The sequence below is a fragment of the Eretmochelys imbricata genome, chromosome 25, assembly GCF_965152235.1.
Source record: "Eretmochelys imbricata isolate rEreImb1 chromosome 25, rEreImb1.hap1, whole genome shotgun sequence".
Taxonomy (NCBI): Eukaryota; Metazoa; Chordata; order Testudines; family Cheloniidae; genus Eretmochelys; species Eretmochelys imbricata.
The window spans coordinates 11928169-11949899 of NC_135596.1; the positions used below are offsets into that span (position 1 = coordinate 11928169).

The following is a 21731-nucleotide window of genomic DNA, read 5'->3' on the forward strand; positions in this document are numbered from 1 at the left end:
ACAGGACCTTGCGTGTGCCTGAACCCACCTCCTCCTCCTGAAGTGTTTGCTGAGCGAGGCCTGCTTGGTACCCTACAAGGGCTCTTGGGCATTTTCCTGCCCTTTCCAGGAATTTGCTTCCTCCTCAGCAATAAGCCACAGGCAAAGAGCTCTGACGTATCGGGGCTTTGTTCTAGCATCTCTACTTGACGGTCACTAATCCAGTGTCTCCCACGCACCGGCTGATGTTGCAATGAGCTGTATGATCTCCCCAGCCCTTGGGCAATTTATATTACATGGGTGACAGTTACAATGGTGCAGGTGGCAAATTTCAGATCCAGCTTTGGATCCAGACAAACCATCGCCCTTCGGTGCCGTGTGTCGGAGAAGCTCCAAGCATTTTACATGGGCAAGCACTTTACATAGAGATATGTAGCACGTGGCTGGGCAGAGGCCCCAGGGGCAGCTGGGTACTAGAGAATGTGGTGCTTGGTTTGGGCAATGCGCTGCTCTGCACTGATGAACTCACCCTCATAACCCTACTCGTGCGATGGATCATCACTTTTATACAGATGGGGAAACTGAGGCCCAGAGAGGGGAGGTGACAAGCCCAAAGTCACAAGGCAAACCTGTGGCAGAGGTAGGAAAAGTATTTTAGCCACAAGATTTCCCTCAAATTTCAAGATGGTTCAGATCTAGGGCTTCCCTCGTGTCAGGATCTAAGAGGGTCTAGTTTGATGCTGACGGAGAAGGTGACGGATGGTAAGGGATGGCGTAAAATGTATTAAATCATGGATCCCGTGTCTCTGCCAGGGCAGTGAGTAGATGTCTCAGTGCATTCCAGGCTGAGAGGATCAAAAGCCACCTCTCGATGCAGCCAGTGCTAGGCCTGCCAGGCAAGGGCTAGGTCTGTTGCCCGGGCTCCCTTCCGCTGAGGCCTGCGGGTGGTGCGGGATAGTTCCAGGGTGCTGCAAAGGGCAGGTCATCATGAGGGGCACGCTGGGGGAGGGAGCAGGGCACTACACTCGGGTTCAACAACCGTTGGCCTCCAACAGCGAGCCCAGGCGAATTCTTGGAATTCCTCCACTGACCTGGGGCCAGGAGCTTATCAGGGCAATGCAGCCCGTGGTCTCCTGGCTGCTCCGGCAGCGTCACCCCTCCCTGCCCCCAGCCCGTCACTTGCGTAGTTCAAAAACACGCTCGCTCACCAACACCAGCCCAGCCGAATGCCCCCTAAGAGGTCTCCATGGCCATGGGGAACCGGAACGCCCACGCTGGAGGGTCCCTTTGACAGTACGTGCATTGTGCTCTGGGTGGGGTGGGAGGGCAGGATCAGGGGTGGGGCCTCGTTAGCCTTTGCCGCTCCTGTATAACTTCCTACTGCTACTAATAATAAGCCTAGCTCTTCTATAGCGCGTGTAGCCAGGACTCTCAAACGCTTACCCCGCACTGGATGCGTCGTCTGTACGCCAGTCCCGCGAGTGTGAACGTGCTCACGTGTGTGTGAATGGGTCTGCGTGTGTGTTTGTGTGTGCGTGTGCACCTGTGGGGAGTGCGTGCGGATGCCTGTGGCTGCTCGGTGTGTACGTTTTGGTCAGGATTCAAGCATAAAAGGAGCAAGAACCAAGCCCGCTGGGTTTGAATAGAGTATGTGATGTCAAGTCTGGGCAGGGCCCGGGGGCTGCTGGGTAACAGAGGATGTGGTGCTTGGTCTGGGGAAAGCCCCGGGGGCTTCTGGGGAATAGAGGAGGCGATGTCGGGTCTAGGCAAAGGCCCCAGGGGCTGCTGGGTACTAGCGTGTGCAACACTTGCTCTGGGCAATGGCCCCAGGGACTTCGGTGCCCTTTCTGAGATTCGCGGTGCAGACCCTGAGCAGTCCATGAATGCTACAGAAATGCCAGCGCCCTGCCGGGTCGCTCCCTGCTCGTCCCTCTCGCAGTAACGAGGTGACGGGGCTACTTCTGGCCTCTCTCTGCGGTCGTGCTCCCGGCCACGAACTGGAGGGCAGGGGGAAGTAAGGAGCAGGGAGCAGGGCCTGGGGAGGGTTGGTGTGGTGCCCCATTACTTCCTTGGCTTCTCTCCCAGGCTTGGGAAGCAGTAAGTCAGATCTTGTGTTTATCGTCCATGTTGCTGGCAACAATACATTGCTGAGGAAATTATTACAGAGAGTGCGGGTTGCTGTGGGCTGAGTGCGGGGGCTGTCCGTGGTCTTTCATCACCTCCCTCCTCCACTCCTAGGCCGCCAATGCTCTGCTCATTCTCACCCCCGAACTCCAGGGCAGTGAATCCCACAGCGGGCAGAGGCTTGCCCCAAACCTTCCCTTCCCCGGCCACCTGCTTTACTGCTCCCCATAGAGAATCCTCTTCCAGCTCTGTTTGGAGCCACAATGCTACCCAGTGACCACTATGGGAATCCCCAGGGTGGGGGACCTTCCTTGGGGAATCCCACCATCCGCTGAGCCACTCAGCATCACCAAACTCCCCTTCACATTTACACACGCCCCATTTGCTGTCTGTCCCCTTCCCCCTGCCCCTTTTCTCATAGGAAGAGCCGAGAATAGAACCCAGGAGTCCTGGTGCCACTGTCCCTTACTGGCAGCACTAACCCATATCCCTCCCTCAGCCCCCTCCCCCCCGCCCCGATCCTCTGCTTGATCAGCTCCCCTCACAACCTTCCTCCCTCTGTAATTGAGAAATCTGGCATGAAATTGACTAACAAAGAACCCTGTTGCTTCCAAAGACAATGGAAGTGGGTGTGGGCCTTACTCAGATGTAGGTACTGGATCATGGCCACCCAAGAGTTAGGGCTTCTTCTCATGCTCCGCTCCCTGGGCTCCCTGGGAGTGGGGCAGGGAGTTTAGGAACCTGACCATTCATTCAGGGGTCCTAGAGGGTGCAGATCAGGAATATGGTTGTGACATTGTCCCCTCTCAAAGCACGGAGTGCTGCATGTGTGGATCCCGTGCACGTGTGACGTACGGGGAGTTGTGCGTGAATCCTGGGCGGGGGATCATCCAGGGACATATTTCCTGCCTGTCCGCCCACTGCACAAAAGCCAGAAGCAGGGAGCCAGAAGCAGCATAAAACTCTCATGCTGTTTGTTGAGGCTTCCCTTCGTAGACTTCACAGCACTTTGGAAAGGTGGGGAAGTATCATTATCCCCAATTTACAGATGGGGAGACTGAGGCACTGAGCTGGGACGTCACTTGTGCGCTGCCAGCAGGTCTGTGGTAGAACTGGGCAGAAGGTATTTCCTGCCTGCCCCTCCTATGTCTCACCCACTTGGCCACGCTGCCCCCGGGCCAAGTCTTCCAAAAGTGACTCTGGTCTCCGAGTGCCCAGCTTCTGACACCTTACAGGAGCTTGATCTGCTGAGCACTGTCTGGCAATCGGGCTCCTTTAATGTGTCTCATGCTGAGCACCCCAAAAATGGAGTCAACCCAAATCGCTAGTCCCTAGGGTCCTTTCCCATCCGACACTACATTGCAACAGCGCAGGGGGCAGCATCACAGACATAGGGAAATGTTTTCAAAGGCCCACTTTGGAGTCTAAGTCCCGTTGACTTTCAACAGAACTTTACCCCCGGAAGTGGAGATCCTCAAAAGGATTGAAGTGCCTGACTCCCACGCACTTCCTATTGAGGCTTTGGTCTTTGGAAAACGTTCCCACTCCGATCCAGTGCCAGGAGCCTGCTCCAGCTGGCGGCTCACTCCATGGCAGAGCCGTCGGAGTAACGTGGAGGGCACATTGGGGCACATTGACGTGTGCAGCGCTCACCGCTTGCTGACACCCACCCACATTCCACAACAGCCACTCCCAGCAGGGACTTTTGACTCCTGGACAGGAGATAAGCTGCAGGAGGGTGATAAATTTCCAATCTCTGTGTAGTCAGGAGCTATAAAGGAAGGATAATTACCCACCAGTATGAAATGAGAGAGTCATAAGAATTCAGCTGAGTATAAACCCTTGGGAACTGCAGCTGCATTGGATTTCGGTTGCCAGTGTGCAACGGGCCCAATCCATCCCTGGAGTCAATCGCCTGACACCTGCTGACCCAGTGACTCTCTCTAAGCAGGTCAGTGTCCATGCAGTGAAAAGCCTATGGGAGCCACTCAGACCTGCTATGAGCAGAGATGGCTTCAGTGAAAGTGGCATTGCACCTGCTGTCTCCAGGTGTGAATTTGACCCTTTCAGCTGGGGGCAGTGGCTGCCCAGAAGGTCTGCAGAACTGGCTTCCGAACGAGTCTGAAATAGCTCCAGGAGACTCTTTTGCTTGGAGCAGATGTTCTGCACCAGTCACACAGTAGGAAGGGCTGCAGATACCATTGCCAGAGAGGGGGTGTTGCAGTTAGAGTAGGGGATGGGGAGTCAGGACTCCTGGGTTCTCATTCAGGGAAGGGAATGGTGGGTCGTGATTAGGAGTGGGACTCGGGACTCCTGGCCTCTACTCTCAGCTCTGGGAGACGAGTTCCATTCTACACCCTAGTCTCTTGTGCTAATCTGTCAATCAATTTCCCCCACTATAAAATGGGGTGTCATAATATTTACCTAATCTCCAGCTGGGAGGCTGAATTAACTGTATTTGCAAAGGAGGAACAGCTGTGCAAAGTTCTCTAGTGGCTGGCAGAGCTGTCCCTCACATAACTCAAACATGGGGCTTGTCGCTTCTTTGTGCCGGGTGCGTTTAGACCCCCTGCAATGTCTAGCCTTAGCAGGTGACACCAGGTTACTGACCGCAGCAACATCACAGCTGGGAGAGATGCAGCTGCATCAGAGCGGCTCTTTCACTGAGCTGTACAAGGCATTACAAGAGCCAGTGGTTGGCAGCTGAAGCTGCAGGCTAGAAATAAGGTGCAAATATTTAAAAGTGAGGGGCATTAATCATTGAAACAACTGATCTAGGGTGCTGGGGGATCCTCAAGCGCTTGACGTCTTTACAGCGAGACTGGGTATCTTTGTAAATGATCTCCTCAAACAGAAACTATGGGCTTGATCCAGGAATCGTGGGTGAGTTTCTCTGTCTTGAGTTATACAGCTGGTCAGACTAGATGATCGTAAGGGCGTCAAGAGCCTGATGGTGTCAAGAACCTGTGAACCTATAGTCAAGGTTGTGAAGAGATGTTGTGAAGGCCAGGACTATAACGGGGTTCAAAAAAGAACTAGATAAGTTCATGGAGGATAGGTCCATCAGTGGCTATTAGCCAGGATGGGCAGGGATGGTGTCCCTAGTCTCTGTGTGCCAGAAGCTGGGAATGAGCAACAGGGGATGGATCACTTGATGATTCCCTGTTCTGTTCATTCTCTCCGGGGCACCTGGCATTGGACGCTGTCGGAAGACAGGATACTGGGCTAAATGGACCTTTGGTCTGACCCAGTCTGGCCGCTCTTATGTTCAAGGTGCAATATACTTACTTTGAGCCTGATGCAAAACCTCCTGAAGCTATTTCTATTAACTTCAGTGGGCTTTGGATCAGGCTCTTACTTGTTATGTGTAATCAAGTCTCCTTCTAGTGTCCCCAGCTACTATAACAGGTGGCTACTTATGACCCCTGGATGGTGCGTCCCCTTTAGTTCAAACGGAGAACTCTGGTTTTGGTGTTGAAAGGTTCATTCCTGCTGACGTGTGTGGCAAGGATTATTACATAGGTACATCGGCATTCCAGCCACGCCCCAATACATAAATGAATCCACTGCGTAGATCTCTATGGAGCACCCCATCCCTGAGAATTGTGTGCTCCACTGATCGACCCAGGATGCAACATAGCTCCTGAAAAAACACAGGAGGTAACTGGTTTATAGTCACCGGAGGATTAGCATAGATACTCCTGCTGCCATCACCACCCTCAGTAGGTTTCATAATGAACAATTGGCATGAGAAGGCATAAAAGCCAAGGTCAAGGGCTGGAATTTATTTCAGTTTTGCACGATACTTGGGTTAAAGTTTGCTGCATTTTATGAGCCATGGAACTACGTTTATGATCCACACCCTTTCGATCATTTCAAATATATGTCCTAGTTGCTGGCGCTTATCTTTCCCTGGCTCCAGAGGGGGAAATCTGCAAGGGCTATAAAATGTGACTGCTAAAGGACATGCTTTTTCCAGCTACAGTTTTATTCCCCTTTCCTGTCTGAGCTTGGTTGTCTTTCCCTGCCTAGGCCTTCTCTAACTACGATCCCACTCCCTTCGTTTCTGAACATCCTGTGTCCATAACGCACCCATGGGCTAACATAATCATTGTGCTAAGCACCGCAGCCTTATAGCCTGTGGCAGACCTCCGACCTTGTCCGCATGGGTCCCGCGCTTCCAGGCGGTTTATGCTAGCTTCAGAGGCTCACTGCAACCCTCCACGTAGCCCTTCTCTCTCTAAGGCCAGGGATACAGTCTACTGAGCCCTTTTCATCATAAGCCAGCAATGGAGGTTGGTGAGAGAACTCCCACAGTCTCTGTTGTTCCTAGGGCCTCATGCCAAAACAGTTTAGCCTCCTGTCCTGACAGGGGCCTGTCTTCCCCTCCCAGGAGGTGTTTCTGTAGTGGTGGGTTGGGGGGAACCCGGGCCCGCCCTCTACTCCGGGTCCCGGCCCAGGGACCCTAATGGTAGCAGCTGTTGGCAGCCAACCTTTTACTGCCAGAGTTGCTACATTTCCCTGGTCCATTTCCCAGCAGCTCTCCTGCTTCTCCCTTCTTCATGACTTGAGGGTGTCTTCATTAACCAGCCCTTCAGCCACACTTCCGCTCCTCTCTGCCTGACTGGAGCGAGCCCTTTTATATTATCAGAGGGGCCTTAATTAGAGTCAGGTAGTCACATTAGATGAATGGCCTCACCTGACTCTGCAGGTTAATTGGAGTCAGGTGTTCTCATTAGCCTGGAGCAGCCCCTGCTCTGGTCAGTCAGGGAACAGGACCCTGTTCATCCAGTGGCCAGTATAGCTGCCTTCTGCTCCTCTGCTGTACCCAGCTGGCCTGGGTCTCTCACAAGCCGTATACCACTTATAGCCGTATACCACTCAGATCCTCCTGCTCAAGGCACACAGGTGTGTAGCACTGAGCTAAAGGAGAATCCCTTGTGCCAGCAATATAAGGCCTATGACACACAGTTGAGCAGTCCTGATTCTCTCCAGTAGAAGGCACTGATGTTACATACACAGCAGCCACTTCCTCAATACGTTTTCATCATACGCTGCCCCAAAATGTGTACAGTACCCAGGTGTGGTGCCGCCCACAGCTTCCACAGCATTATGTGGGTTATGGCAGCTGTCACCAGGTGGCGCTGTTCCAAGTTCTGAGCGTGTGAGCAAGTTTTCATTCTTAAGAAGACATGCAGTGTTGTTGTTAGTTGTGGCTTATGCAAGGTTTTTGTGTAGGGGCCGCTTCAGGCGAGAAGGAGCTGTGAGATCAGCACGAGAATTTACTGCCTGCCATGGACTCTGATTTCAGGCAATTCTTGATGCAGAGTTTCTCCCGGGGAAGCAGACATTAGTGTTGGGCTGAGATTCCTGGAGGATTGCCCTGCATGCTCTTTGACCACCTCTGCTCCAGAACTGGTATATATGTGTAAATAAAACAAGTTACACTTAGAATATATCCATATTCTGCGTCGCTGATTTTTCCTTCACTAGGAAGCTGACCTGCAGGGCCCTGGACATCAGCTACTGATCAGCAGAGGGTCAGAATGAAACACTAGGGTCAGGAGAATGAGCAGCATTCTCAGACTCATTTGTGACTTCTGCTTCTTGTGTTTCTCTCTAACATGTGACTTCTCTCCCCCTTTAGGGACAGCAAAACATCTTTCATGCAGAAGGCCTTCAGGTGTACGAGGAACCTGCGATTAACCCCACAGCTGAACAGCAGCTCAGGGGCCAGGAAGACGCTTCTGAAGAGCTGCCTGAGGAATCGCCCCAGGAAATGGACAGAGTCACCAGAAACCTGATCTTCCATCTCCCTCACAAGACTCCTGAATACAACACTCACCAAGGCAGCTTGTCTGCAGAACTGAGAGCTGAGAGCAGCGATGATGTGTTTGCTCCCTACAGCCAGGGCAACTGGAAGGCTGAAAATGGCCACGACTGGAGACTCAGTTATCTGCCAGAAGACAGATCTGAATTTGCAACAAACTCCCTGGATGCTGGAAGGGATCTCTGGACTCCACCTCCAGACAGAGAGTCCAAGCTAGAGGTCGTGACATCAGGGATGTTGTATGATATCAGGGCTTATAAAGAGGAGAGGAAGCCATCCAAGCTGTACTCGGGTGATGAGGAAGAGCTGAATTACCCCCTCACCCGTTTGGACATCTCGCCCGAGAAAGCAAAAGAGCTTGAAGAGGAGAGGAAAGAGGTCATCCAAAGCCAGGTGGTGAGGAGAAGCTCCACCATGGCTGAGAAGTGGAACTCCATAGAGGAGCTGGATTCTCTAAGCATGGGCTCAGCCGGTAGAGGTGAGGCGAAGCAGGGAGGAGGCTATGCCACCAGCTTTGCCCTTTGCTTTTATAGCCGTTCCCCAGAGCAAGTGAGGACACCCGTCGACCCTGAAAACATAGACAGGGAGCAGATCAACTTTGCTGCTGCCCGGCAACAGTTCCTCATGCTGGAAAAGACTAACCCAAGCACGGTCTTCAGCCCGAGGCAGAAAGTTATGTCTCCAAAGCCAGAACCAGCTCAGAACACCTCTGAGGGAGAGTGGCACTGCGCTGAGGGCGTGTTGAAGATGTTTATGGACTATGACGATGCTGACGCACCCAGCCAGAGAGAGATCAACGGGTATGATGTGGCATACGAGACACCCATGGCGGAGGAGCTGTATGCTCCCAAAAAGACTGGTATAGAAAGGGAAGATCCCAATGGGAGAACAGCCAGCTTGACCAAAGCATCTTTCAGAGATGACCTGGACTCCGGCTTGGGTGAAATGTCCAATGAGTCCAGCGTGGGTTACATTAGCGATGGAAGCATGTCCAATGAGATCTTCGACACTCAGCTGGATTTGAAGGCCGGCAACCAGGATCCTGCCAAACAGCTGAAGGCCAGGGATGAGACGCCCATTGAACGGGAAATCCGCTTGGCAATGGAGAGGGAGGAAAGCCTATGGAAAGAGAGAGGGATCCAGAGACTGAGGAGCAGCAATGAGCTGGTGGAAATCCAGACCAAGCCCCTCCTCTCCACTTCTCTCTCTTTATCTTCCTCCAGGAAAGCGAAAGACAAAGGCCGTGTTTCCTTTTACGTCCAGAGGGAGATCGAGCAGGAAACCAAGCGGGAAGAAGATCTGAAGAAGGAAGGGAGGCTACTGGGGATGTACGACAAGGGGACGCAGCAGGAACTGGGTGAGCGCAAGAAAGTATTTGAGCAGGAGGATGCCTTCCCAGCCCCACACAAACCAGAGTTTGCAAAGAAATCAGAGGACCTAAGGGGAACCCTGAACAGCAAATTTCCACTACAGCAAGCTGTGGATGGCAGCTTTGGTCCCACGGAGAGCACCACAGATGGAAAGAGAGTCCCTAACCACAACGTGAATCTAATAAACTTCCAGGCTTATCAGCCACATTCCACGCTAAACACTAGTAAGAGAAGCACGGTGGATGGGCTGCTGTCATGCAGTCAGCCCTCCGGCAGCTGCAGCAAATTGGTGGATGAGGATTCCTTTGGGGCAAGGCGCCCCAGCCCTACAGAAAGGACAGATTCCACAGCAAGTCCGGAGGGGAGGGTCAGGGTGCACAAGGAATACTTCGCCACTCCGTTCTGGAAACCCAAGATCTCCTTTGTGAGTGACCAGGGGACGCAGGGCCTGCTCGGAAAGGAAAAGATGCTGGAGCCAGCGGGCACCCAGGAGGACCAGTACACCCTAAGGAAGGGCAAGCCCCAGACGTCTTGGCTGATCGAGGAGGAGATCCGAAGGGCTCTGCAGAGGGAACAGGAGCTGCAGGAGCAGTGGAGGCATAGGCTGCTGACTGACAGCTCCTCTCCAGCCAGCGATGACAGCTCTGCCCGGGAGAAGGGCTTCCGGTCTCAGCTTTCATCTCAGAGTTCAGGTGAGGAGAGAGAGACAGAACTATGGGGCTTCACTCCCTTGGGGTGACATTCAGCCCCCTGCAGAGGGCCAGCGTGAGTCCTATGCATCACCAATGTCCTTATGCCCCGGGATTCTTGGTGACAGTAGGGCCCCTTTTATCTGCCCTGGCTGCATAAAGGGGGACCTTAGAGTGAGTGGAAACAGCCCCGGGGACAATGTTTGCCCCCCTCTCCCCCGAACACACTCAGGCAGCCTCCCCGTCTGACCCAGTTCCCAGTATAGCAGGTGGGTTGGAGCCATGGCCAAGAGCTATTCTGTGCTTCCAAAGGTCCCTAGGGGACCATGGGAACCATTGGGCAGGTCCCTGCACAGGCCCAGAATTGGGGGAACACAATCAGCCTACCTCACCTTCCCCCCATGCTTGTCCTAAACCCAGGAATGGAGTAATTGAGAACCAGGTCTTTAGGCTCTAGATGATGCGCAAAGTTGGTGCTGGCCCTCTGAGCGGAGAGGAGTTTTGCCTTTAATGGATATCCAAGGAGCCTGTAGCCTAAGAGAAGGGCTCACAAGGGGTTAAGCGCTGGGCCCAAACTGGGACCCCAAATCCATGCTCCCTACCCCATCCTGCCACTTCCCACGTTTGAATTGAAATCCAGATCCAGAGTTCATGGCTCAAGCCCCATCTCCAGCGAACAAGCATCTCCCCAAGAAGCGCCTCCCGGTCTGACTCAGGCCGATGCCGTGCCAGGGCACCTTCCCCTGTTTGCTCATTCCTCTCCCGTGTCAGCCTCCCACACCCCTTGGAATCCAGTCTCGTCTTGCAAGCTGCCCAGCTGCAACCAAACAAACAGAGTAAAGGTTAAAAATGCCACATCCCCTCCACACCTCTGGGGCAAACATCCCTGAAGGCAGGACTGGGTGCGGGTGCGGGGGCAAAGAAACTCCTCCCTGCAAGGACTTGCTCAGCTCTCCAATAGGATGCCTGTATCCTGTTAGCAAACAATGCCTGGTGTCTCTACAACACTTAATCCTCCTTAGGCAGGGATTCCATTACTGGAGCACAGAGCGGCTCGATCCAGAGCCCACTGACATCCCTGGGAGTCTTTCCGTCGATTTCCCTGGGCTTTGGATCCAGCCCAGATTGCCTGGGCGGAGGCAGTGATGGGGTGGAGAAAGCATAGAGGACGGTCTTAATAGAATTAGGGATGCGTCAGAACAGGGACAGCAGACCCAAGACACCTCTGGATTATGGGGGTGCTCCACTGCTGGTCGGAACTCTGGGCCCAGGCCAAAGCAAAACTCCTGAGACCTTGCACCTGTTTTTATATCCTATGGGCCCAATGACCTGTGAAAACACATCCCTGGTACCGGATCCCTTTGCACGTGTATCTTTCTCTTTAAGCCGCCTCGGGCACCGCTGACAGCTACTGGGTGACCGAATCACCCGTCTTCACTCCTGCCTCGCACCAGTCAGGGACGCTGGGGTCAGCCCCTTCACCTAATGTGCCCAGTCCCTATCAGGGCTACACAGGCAGACACGCCTCTGAAACAGCCTCTGACGGTCCCACGGGGCCCCCGTGGGATGAGAAGAAGAAGAGGAAGCTGAAGGAAGACAGGAAGGTGAGTGCTCCAGTCTGGCAGCCTCAGGGCCGGCCTGGATCACAGTCACTTTCTAGCAGCAGGCTGGGGTGTGGGAAGCATGGCCGTGCAGTTGCTCAGGTATAAAAGGCAATGAAATGTTGTCGATGTTGTGGGTGGTGCTGGCTGTGAGGAGAGGCTGAGCCTCCCATGCTGCCCTGTGTCATTTGGAACCCTGCCACTTGGATGGTTGGCAAAGCTGTAGGTTAAGGCACCAGGCCACGGCTTAGGCAACCTGGGGTCTATTCCGGGCTCTGCCGCAGATTCCCCGTGTGTGACTCAGCTCAGCTCCCCGCCTGTGAAACCTGCCTATTTCCTGGGGAGGATACATGCATCAGTGGGTGCCCAGATCCTGCAGGGAGGGAGGCTGGCCGGATGGTGCAGCAGCTGCACTGACTGAGGGGCTGTCAATGCCGCAATCAGAGGGCGACTGCACATGTCGCTCTCCCCACGCAAGCCTGGATTCCGCTAGCAATAGCAGTGAAGCTGTGGCAGCATGGGCTAGCCGCTTGAATACGTCCCCAAGGGGCTGGGTGGGCTTGGACCCATGCTGCCACCTCACTGCTATTGTTCTGGGAGCTAGGTAGATCAGTGCTAGCTTGGCCACGGCCACGCATGCTGCCGTCACGCCTCCGACGGCAGCGTTGACGTACCCTTCGCCGCTGCGGAGGTGTGGGTTCCCCTCCCCACCCAGCGAGCTCTGCAGCGGGAGCTATGCCTGTGCCCTATTCCTCCCCACCCACTCTGGGACGGCTGACAGTGTGTGGGGTCTGTGCTCCATAGCCCCATCGTGCCTCGCCTCCTTGAACCTTCCCCTCCACACACACTTTATGCAGACCCAGCACAATCCATCTCTGTAGGGGGTTTGCCCCTCGTGCCTGGTTTCTCTTGATCACCCACCCTGTTTCTCTGCCAGGTTCCTTTCATCTGACCTTTTGTTTCCCCCTCTTGCAGTATGCAAGCATTGAAGCAAGTGATGACGTCAACACAGAGGTAAAGTACATCAGACTCTTCAGCGCTGCCTCTGGACTTCCTCTGTCTTCTCTGACCCACCTCCCTCCCTGCAAATACCCACAGGGTTCAGACCACGTCTGCATTTCTCTGGCACCCATTTCCATGGCCCCTTCTAGCCAGGAAGATTTCAATCACTGAGCAGGGCTCCAAATGTCAAGTCCCGTTCCAACAGGCACTTCATGAAAGAGAACTGTGAGGGCACCTGCATGTGTGGCTGTGGAATGCACAGGGCGTGGTGGTTGGCAGGGAGAGGGATAACAAGCCTATCCTTGCACAGTGAAACTGCTTTGTCTGGCTTTGCATGGAGGAAGTTATTCCATTGTGAGAGGAATAGAAGTTTTTTTTCTAAACAGTCTCTCACTCCAAGGTCAGACTGTGCTAGGAGCCAGCCTCAGCAGGTTGAAGGGACACTCCAGGAGGTTAATACTAGTAGTGAGTTCATTAGGAATGGGCCTGATCCAAACACCCTCCAGCACTGGGGAAGATCAGATGGGAATCCAGCTCCCGGAGGCTGAGACACTTCTTGGCTGAGCCTGGGTCTCGGAACAACTTTGGGAAGTCCTGATTTGAGTCTCAAGCCAACTCTATGTTTAGTTTTGTGAGCTCAGGCTGTGGGGAGCCTTCATTTATTCATCCTCTTGGGCACACATCCCAAAAGCACCATGTTAAATTCCTAAAGTTTGAAGTCATCCGATGGAAAAGGAACGTTACTAAAATATACCTGAAATGGACAGGGCCTTGACTCTCTGCTACTCTGCACCTTGTGTTGTCGTTGACATCTGTGCCAAATAGGGGTGACCAGATGTCCCGATTTTATAGGGGCAGTCCTGATATTTGGGACTTTGTCTTATACAAGCACCTATTGCCCCCCACCCCCTGTCCCGATTTTTCACACTTGCTGTCTGGTCACCCTAGTGCCAAAGGGATACTCAGCCGGAATGGTAGCAGATTACACCCATCTGGCACAGATGGCATAAGGTGATGGGCAGCAGTGAACCAGGCCTGTAGTGTTCAATGCCCGTCCACACAGTGGCTTAGGCCTGGCATACGCTGGAACGTTGCAGAGAGCTGGTCTCTGCTGGGGATAGAAAATTCTTCTCCAAACTTCACGTATTAATAAAGAGCATCTTCAGTGCCAAACAGCTGAATTGGGCTGACTAAACACAGCACTTAGGCAACAAAGATGTCTCCAAGCATGAGAGCGGGGCCTCATGGGAGAGAGGAGTGGGCTGCCAGAGACACCTCCAAGAGTGAATGCTCCTGGAAAAGAAGAGGAAGGGCAGTCTGGTGGTTAGTAGCCTGCAACCTGGGAGTCATGGAGTTTAAAGCCAGAGGGGACCACTAAATCAACTGGTCTGAACTGCTGTATATCACAGGGCAACACCACCCAGCACTTGCTCACTAACCCAACAATCGAAATGAGAACAAACTATTAGAGCTTACAGGAGATTAGATGTTATGTGCCACAGGCAGAGAAGGAGGAGCCTGAGGCCCTCACAATGGCAGGGAAATAATTAAGTGAGACTCAGGTTCAATTTCCTTCTCTGCCACAGCCTTCCTGCATGACCTTGGGCAAGTCACTTAGTCTTTCTTTTCCTCAGTTCCACATCTGTAAAATAGGGATAATAGCACTGCCCTGTCTCATAGGGGGTGTTGGGATGATAAATACATTAAAGAGTGTGAAAAGCTTAGACATTACAGTAATGGGAGCCATGTAAGTATAATAGATAGATCCTGCTTTCTCGTTCTGCACAGGGAAGCAGAATTTAGCTGAACAGGTGTATCAGCAGCCCGGCCCTACTCAGTGCTTGTTTAAGGCACTTTCCCTGCAACATCTGTCTCTGATCAGTGGAACTTCCTGTGTCCAGAGGTTTATAGATACGGTCACAGTGATTCTGATTTCACTTGCTTGCTGTCAGTCCATCTGTCCTGTGCAGGGTGGAAAATTATTGGGATTAACCCTGTGCATGTAGAAATGTGAAACTAGCGGGTCAGTCTGGCAGATGTGCCTGGTTCAAAAGAAAAACTCCCACCAATTTCAATGGGAGCAGGCCTGGTACCTTATCACCACCTCCCTCTGTAAAGGCCTGATTTTTAAAAAGTGGTCTCCAACTTAATTCTCAGGTGCCCAACTTGAGTCACCACGACTCAAATTTTCCATGAGCTGTGGGTGGTCAATTTTTCTGAAATCAAGACAGAAACATGTCAAATTGGGCACTCAGAACTTAAGACAATTCAGATCAGTGGCTGCTGCTGAAAATTTTACGCCTAAGATTTAGAGGGAGCGTGGGGACAGTGGGAGGAAGGCAAGGTCAAAGAACAAACCACAATCTTGTAAAAATAAAAAGCCAGTGCATAGGAATCTGTCTATAATTTTGTGTTTAATTTTAGATTTTAGAAAGCACCCGAGTGACTCGCCACAAGAATGCCATGGCCGAACGCTGGGAATCAGGACAGTTCTTCAACAAAGATAATGCCTGACGAAGCTCTAGCAGCCAAGGAAAGAGCAGACTTTGCTTTGTATTTACATTTACTCCGCTTTGGATTCAATCTACCCTAAGTACAAATCATCCAATTGTTTCTCCACGTGATGATTGTAAGAATCACGGACTTTTGCAAATTGTATATGTTTAAATCTCAAAAGGCGACTGTTTAAAAATTTTAGCTTGTGCTTGTACCCCCACCCGCCAAAGGAATATTTTTAAGGTGGAAAAATGGATCACTTTATTTTAATCTTCTCTGCAAGTAGATGGCTAGATAAAATGAAACACGGACTGTAATTTAACTCCAAGCTGTGTCCCTGTAGCTGGCAAAAGGAGTTATTTCTGAAGCTGTTTTAGGTGCTTACCTGCCACACCATTAGAACTTCCCTTGATATACAGATGTCTTTGGATCTTCACAAGAATTGAAATGGGAAACAGAGAAGAAGTCAGGTTTCAGAGTAGCAGCCGTGTTAGTCTGTATTCGCAAAAAGGACTTGTGGCACCTTAGAGACTAACCAGTTTATTTGAATATAAGTTTTCGTGAGCTACAGCTCACTTCATTGGATGCAGAAGAAGTCGATATGATCTGCAGAGATGCAGTGGTATATAAAATATATATATTAATGCTGTTGTTTATTTTGCTAATAATTTATTAAAGAGTCATACCTCCTCCCCTCATTCGTTCCAGCCTGTCTTGTCAGTAGAGATGTTCAGGTGAGGTTGTGTTGGGGATTTGAAAGTGTGCGTGTTTAGGGAGAATGGGGGGAGGGGAGGGAAAAGTAGGGGAAAGAACCCTTGAATTGCAGAGACAAGCTTTCCTGGAGGAAGGGGAAAGTCGGAATTCCCAGGAGGTCTTTTTATGTCTGGCCCCAGGCATTCAAAAAGCAGAGGTGCTACCCCGCTCACAGGAGCGGGAAAATATAAGCAAATTTCAGGGTACTAACTAAGGCTGTCAAGTGATGAAAAAAATTAATTGCGCAATTAATCGCACGACTAAACAATAATATTTGTGGGCATTTTCTACATTGTCAAATGTATTGATTTCAATTACAACACAGAATACAAAGTGTAAGTGCTCACTTTCTATTTATTTTTGACTATGTTAAAGAGATTGCACTACAGTACTTGTATGAGGTGAATTGAAAAATACGGTTTCTTTTGTTGCTCATTTTTACAGTGCAAATATTTGTACTCAAAAATAATATTATACACTTTGTATTCTGTGTAGTATTAGAAATCGATATATTTGAAAATGCAGAAAAACATCCATAAATATTAAATACATTTCAAGTAGTATTCTATTGTTTAACAGTGCGATGAATAGTGATTAATTTTTTTGCGTTCATTGCATGAGTAAACCGTGATTAATGGACAGCCCTAATACTAACATAACCGCCCGGCACATCCATCTTCCAGAAGAAGGATCCGAGTCTGCTGGCCCAGTCCATGTTATGAACAGTCCACTAGGGGGCTCCAGAGCAGCAGCAAAAGCAGGATTTTCAGGAAGGTGGATACATTTCTTGAAGCAGCCACAATAGGGAACTGAAGGGCAGTAGTCAAAAGTACCCTTCCTTAGGCTGAAATTCACCTCGGTGGAGAGGGCCCAGTGACAGACTCAATCTCTCACTTGGAGCTGATGTAAATGACTACGCAAGGCTGAGAGTAATGGAAAATGGGGCCTGTGGAGCTTCCACCAAATTGTCTCACCAGGGAAGGGAGAGGGTGGAACAGGCAGGAGAATTCAAGAGAACTCCTACTGAAGCACCGGCTTGTCGCCGCTAGAGATCTACATCCAAATTCTGACTAGCGGTAACAGTTTCAAAAGCACCTGTGTGATTTAGGAGCCTAAATCCCATTGGTTTTCAATGAGATTTAGGCTCCTAGGGCCCAGATCCTCAAAGATATTTGTGGCGCCAACTCCCACTGAAGTCAATGGGACATCGCTGCCTAATACCCTCTAAGAGCCTATGCAGCTATTGAACATAGGACTTAGGCTCATCTTACCGTACATCATAAGTGAAATGAGCGTGAAGTTCTCATTCAAATCAATGTTGCTCCATTCTCTCAAACCCACCATGCAGCACGACGCTGTCTCTATTTAAGAAAAGCCCAGGCTCTGGATGGAGCTCCTTGGAGGTCAACAGTAGAAACGAATGGGGGGGGGGGACGCCAGCACACCATCTGCTTGGACGAGCCCTGGTCTAAGCCAGCGCTATCAACCTCAGCTCTAAAGTTAAGCAGAAATGTGACAGGGAAGAACAGACTCATGTAGCTGGGTTACTTTGGTGACCACTGAGGGCAAACATTCCCTTCTTTCACTTCCTCTTCTGCTTCTCAAGTCTTAAAATGACAGGTTTCAGAGTAACAGCCGTGTTAGTCTGTATTCGCAAAAAGAAAAGTAGTACTTGTGGCACCTTAGAGACTAACCAATTTATTTGAGCATAAGCTTTCATGAGCTACATCCGATGAAGTGAGCTGTAGCTCACGAAAGCTTATGCTCAAATAAATTAGTTAGTCTCTAAGATGTCACAAGTCCTCCTTTTCTTTTTGCAAGTCTTAAAAGTGGTGCCACGGAGGCATTGTTTTATTAAAAGCTGCACACACGAAAAGAGGAAGGGAAGCTGAGTTTTGCCTGAACTTCTGGGTGTTCTGCTGCAAAGAGTGAAATTGCTGTCTCCATTCTGCCAATGTTAAATTCAGCAGGGCTCGCCTCTCCTCTGAGCCAGGAATACGTGACCAGCAGGGGGTGTCGAGCCTTGTTTATATCTTGCGCCACCACCTACTGTTCTCCACGCAGCAGCTAGGAAAGCACTGTGTGAGTCCTGTTCTGCCATGTGTGCAGGAGGCTCTGTGACACAGATCTTTTCTCCATCACATTCTTGAGCCATGTGATTGGGAGAGAGCACAGTCCAGTGGCTGGGGAACTAGCTGGGGAATCACAAGACTTGGGTTCTCGTTCTAGGTCTACTACTGACATGCTGTCACCTTGGGCAAGTCACTTCCCCTCTCTGTGCCTCAGTTTCCACATTCGTAAAATGGAGAGAATGACACTGACTGTGCTTTGAGATCTCTGAATGACAAAGCACCATATAAAAGCTAATTTACTGTAAACATTCCCAATTTCCTTTACAGTCCAATATCATAGCACTTGTTTCCTTTTTGGATATGTGATTATACAGACCGGAAGTACTGACAATTACTCAGAACAGTGTTTCACTACAAATCTCTAATCTTCTCTGTTTAGTAGGTGGGCAGCTAACAGGTGCAGCTTGTTTGTCTGTAAGCCTATCAGTTCATGTGGGATCACAGTGTATCCTGAGAGAGAAATGACTAGATCACAGCCTTCCAGTATGTGGATGACTGGCTCATTTGCAGATCAGAGGTGGAAATACTAGAAAGCGGCAACACAACAAAGGTTTTCTTTGGCACTATTAGTAGGACGGCCCACTATTCGTATTTAGGGAGTCAGTGCCCTAAAAATATTTTTTGAGACATTTGTAATTCAGCCACTTTAATTGGCAACTGGGTACAACTTGGCACGCAAGCAGTATTGCCTCTTGTCATTTAGATGAGAGCATTTCAGTGACTTGTGTTTTGTTTCTTTAAACACACGTGAACTAGAAGCAATTACACAGACTTTTTAAATGAAAATAAAGAAGGTAAATTTGATTCTGGGCCTCATAACCCCCTGTGAGTCCCTTTAAACCTGCATCCTCATTGTTCCCCTCAAAAAGATGAACTTTCATCCGCCAATGAAACAGGAAAAAAAATCCCCTGTAATAAATTAAATTTCCTCCTGGAATTCCTCTAGCAATCCTGTTAGTGGATCACAAGGATACCCAAATCACCTGTTATCCAAGTATTCTGATTCTTGCAATGAGGACAGCTCTTCCCACATATTGTGTATACCTCAGAGGCTACCTCCCCTGACTGCCTGGTGTCTGATATTTCCCCCCTTCCCTCAAAAGCTTTAGGAAACCAATATGGGGACAACTGACGTTACTTTCCAATGCAGGTAACCATTTGTAAACATGCTATCTTGTGTGCACAGAAATCCCCTTGATGTCAATGGACTAAGGGTAGAATATCATGCCCTAAAGAGTAGTGTGGTGGAAAGTCTGGAGGTAAGAGATGGTTTGAACAGCATAATGGTTTCTTAGGTATGAGATACAGTATCTGACTTGATTTACTCTGGATAGAGTAATTGAGAACATCTGTGCAACCATCTACAGGGGAATGATGTTATTTTGATCCCTCTGTGTATTCAGAATTGGATGTATTTACATAGACAAATGCATTCCTTTTGCTTAACTTCTTACTCCCTTTAGCCTGCAGAGCCAAAACAGCTAGAAGAGTGACTTGGAATTCATTATCAGAGGGGTAGCCGTGATAGTCTGTATCCACAAAAACAAAGAGGAGTCTGGTGGCACCTTAAAGACTAACAGATTTATTTGGGTATAAGCTTTTGTGGGTAAAAAACCCACTTCAGATGACTCCATGCATCTGAAGGAGTCGGTTTTTTACCCATGAAAGCTTATGCCCAAATAAATCTGTTAGTCTTTAAGGTGCCACCAGACTTCCTTGCTTACTCAGTACCAATCAGTAAATTCACTGACAGCACTGAGACTGCAGAGGTGCTAAGTGGCTTAACTGGATATGCTTATTTTCTCTTCTACAAGTAGCAATTAAACTCAGGCTATCTACTTCAGCAAATCCATACAGAATACTACTATGGTATGGGGAGAGGGATAGCTCAGTGGTTTGAGCATTGGCCTGCTAAACCCAGGGTTATGAGTTCAATCCTTGAGGGGGCCATTTAGGGATCTAGGGCAAAAATTGGGGATTGGCCCTGCTTCAAGCAGGGGGTTGGACTAGATGACCTCCTGAGGTCCCTTCCAACCCTAACTTTCTATGTGAAGTGCACTCAACTAGATCTTTAGTTTAAGAGCATCATGAGGCAGGAATAGATGTGATCTGTGACAGCCTATATACAACTGCTAGCATATGGAATTAGAAGAAATAAGGTTTGTTAAATGAACCAGTGCCTGTTTCACAACCCTAGCTCCTTTTTGCTACTTCTAGGGCTCTCTTTAGGCTGTTTCCTGCACAAATTTTCTTGCAGATAAAGTATACATTATGAAATTTCCATAGAGGTTCCTATACCGCCCCCATCACTGCTGTATCTGAGTGCCGTCCAGCCATGCATTAAGTGACATGACGGACATCTGCCATATATGGTTTGTTCTTTCTCTCATCCCGTCCCCAAGGGGAGGTTTGTGTGTGCAGTGTTTTGAGGTTTTGTATATGAACTTCCTGCTCTGTGTTTATACCGGAGAAGGAAAGGTCAAAGTGCATCTTGCTCTTGGAGCAGAAGTTTGTGATTGTCCTCCAAAAAAAATGAATGATCTTTACTTTCTAGAGCCTTACTCTAAGTTACCTGTACAGGCTGGCAGTGTTTTGACTTGTAACAGCCTACACTGTTAAGTATTGATTTGGCTGAGAAAGGGTTAAGCGGGTTCTCATGACTCATTGCCCCAACTAGATATAATGGAGGTAGGAGTGGCTCCACTCTCTAGGGCGTGGCTACGGAGCCTGGGGAAAAGTTTTGAGATGCTCTTTATCTTGTTGTTGGCTTTACTTTATTAATAAAGCCAAATTCCCCTGAAAAACGGGGGAGCTTGGCTTTCACACTGTGATTGCAGAGGAGTTTGGCAAAGGTCTCTGGTCATGCTGTCACTTCTACAGAATCTACATATAAAACACTTATGTCAATGATACTAAAAATGCTCCACACTCTTTTTTTCAAAACTAAAGGGGTGGAGATTCTGCCATAATGACTCTCCCATCAATACTGCAGGCTAAGCTCTATAGTGTAGGAAAGTCAGGAAATATGGGATATACCCCCAAGCTCTGCCACTGGTTAGTTATGTACCTTTGGGCAAGTTAGTTTAGTCCTCTCTTTCAACCCCTGTAGAAAGGGAAGAAAAATTCTTACTCCGCTTTGTAAACTACTTTGAGATCTATGGATTAAAAACTGCTATGTACAGGACTGGGTCCTACAATGGGATTCACCCACACAGATCCTCATGCTTGTATGGAATCCCACTGCGGTCAGATGAACTTCATGTGGCTAGATACGTTAGCAGCATCAGCTCCAGAGTACAAATAATTGTTAGTCGCTTGAAGAAAAGTCAATATCTGATTATACTATTATATATTGATAATAGTATAATCATAGTATATCATAGCGATTTGAACAATAGAAATTAAATTATACCAGTTCTGGGTTACTGGTTTCACCTTCTTGGAACAGACTGACAGTAATGAAGTAAAATTTTGTTTATTATGAAATGTCAACAATTACGACTGGACATTAAGAAAATACATCTGTTAAACAACTTTTGAACTGAATTACAGAATTTGACTACTGACTCTAATCCTCTACAGACTATGGTTATTGCACAGAGGAAAAGAGCTGCTATAAAACTTTTCAATGCTATTAACTGCATTTGGGGAGTTGGTAACTTACTAAAACACATTCAGAACGTCTCAAATGTAAGAATTTCTTCCTCATTTAGAAAAATAAGAATTGATCTAAACACTTATGTATAAAACATTCT

At 49.4% G+C, this 21731-nt stretch overlaps 1 protein-coding gene across 1 annotated transcript; it reads left to right on the forward strand.

Annotated features, from left to right (window-relative positions):
- The first annotated feature begins 966 nt into the window (after positions 1-966).
- Positions 967-15789, forward strand: MISP (mitotic spindle positioning). Its single transcript, XM_077805475.1, has 5 exons — positions 967-1272; positions 7751-9995; positions 11379-11596; positions 12569-12607; positions 15020-15789. The coding sequence occupies exons 1-5, from the start codon at positions 967-969 to the stop codon at positions 15107-15109; spliced, it is 2898 nt and encodes a 965-aa protein (XP_077661601.1). The 3' UTR covers positions 15110-15789.
- Positions 15790-21731: the final 5942 nt, after the last annotated feature.

Coding starts and splice junctions, on each gene's coding strand:
- MISP (XM_077805475.1), top strand. CDS start 967: ATGAGGGGCACGCTGGGGGAGGGAGCAGGGCACTACACTCGGGTTCAA. Junction 9,996..11,378: donor GCTTTCATCTCAGAGTTCAG/GTGAGGAGAGAG, acceptor TTTCTCTTTAAG/CCGCCTCGGGCACCGCTGAC. Junction 11,597..12,568: donor AGCTGAAGGAAGACAGGAAG/GTGAGTGCTCCA, acceptor CCCCTCTTGCAG/TATGCAAGCATTGAAGCAAG.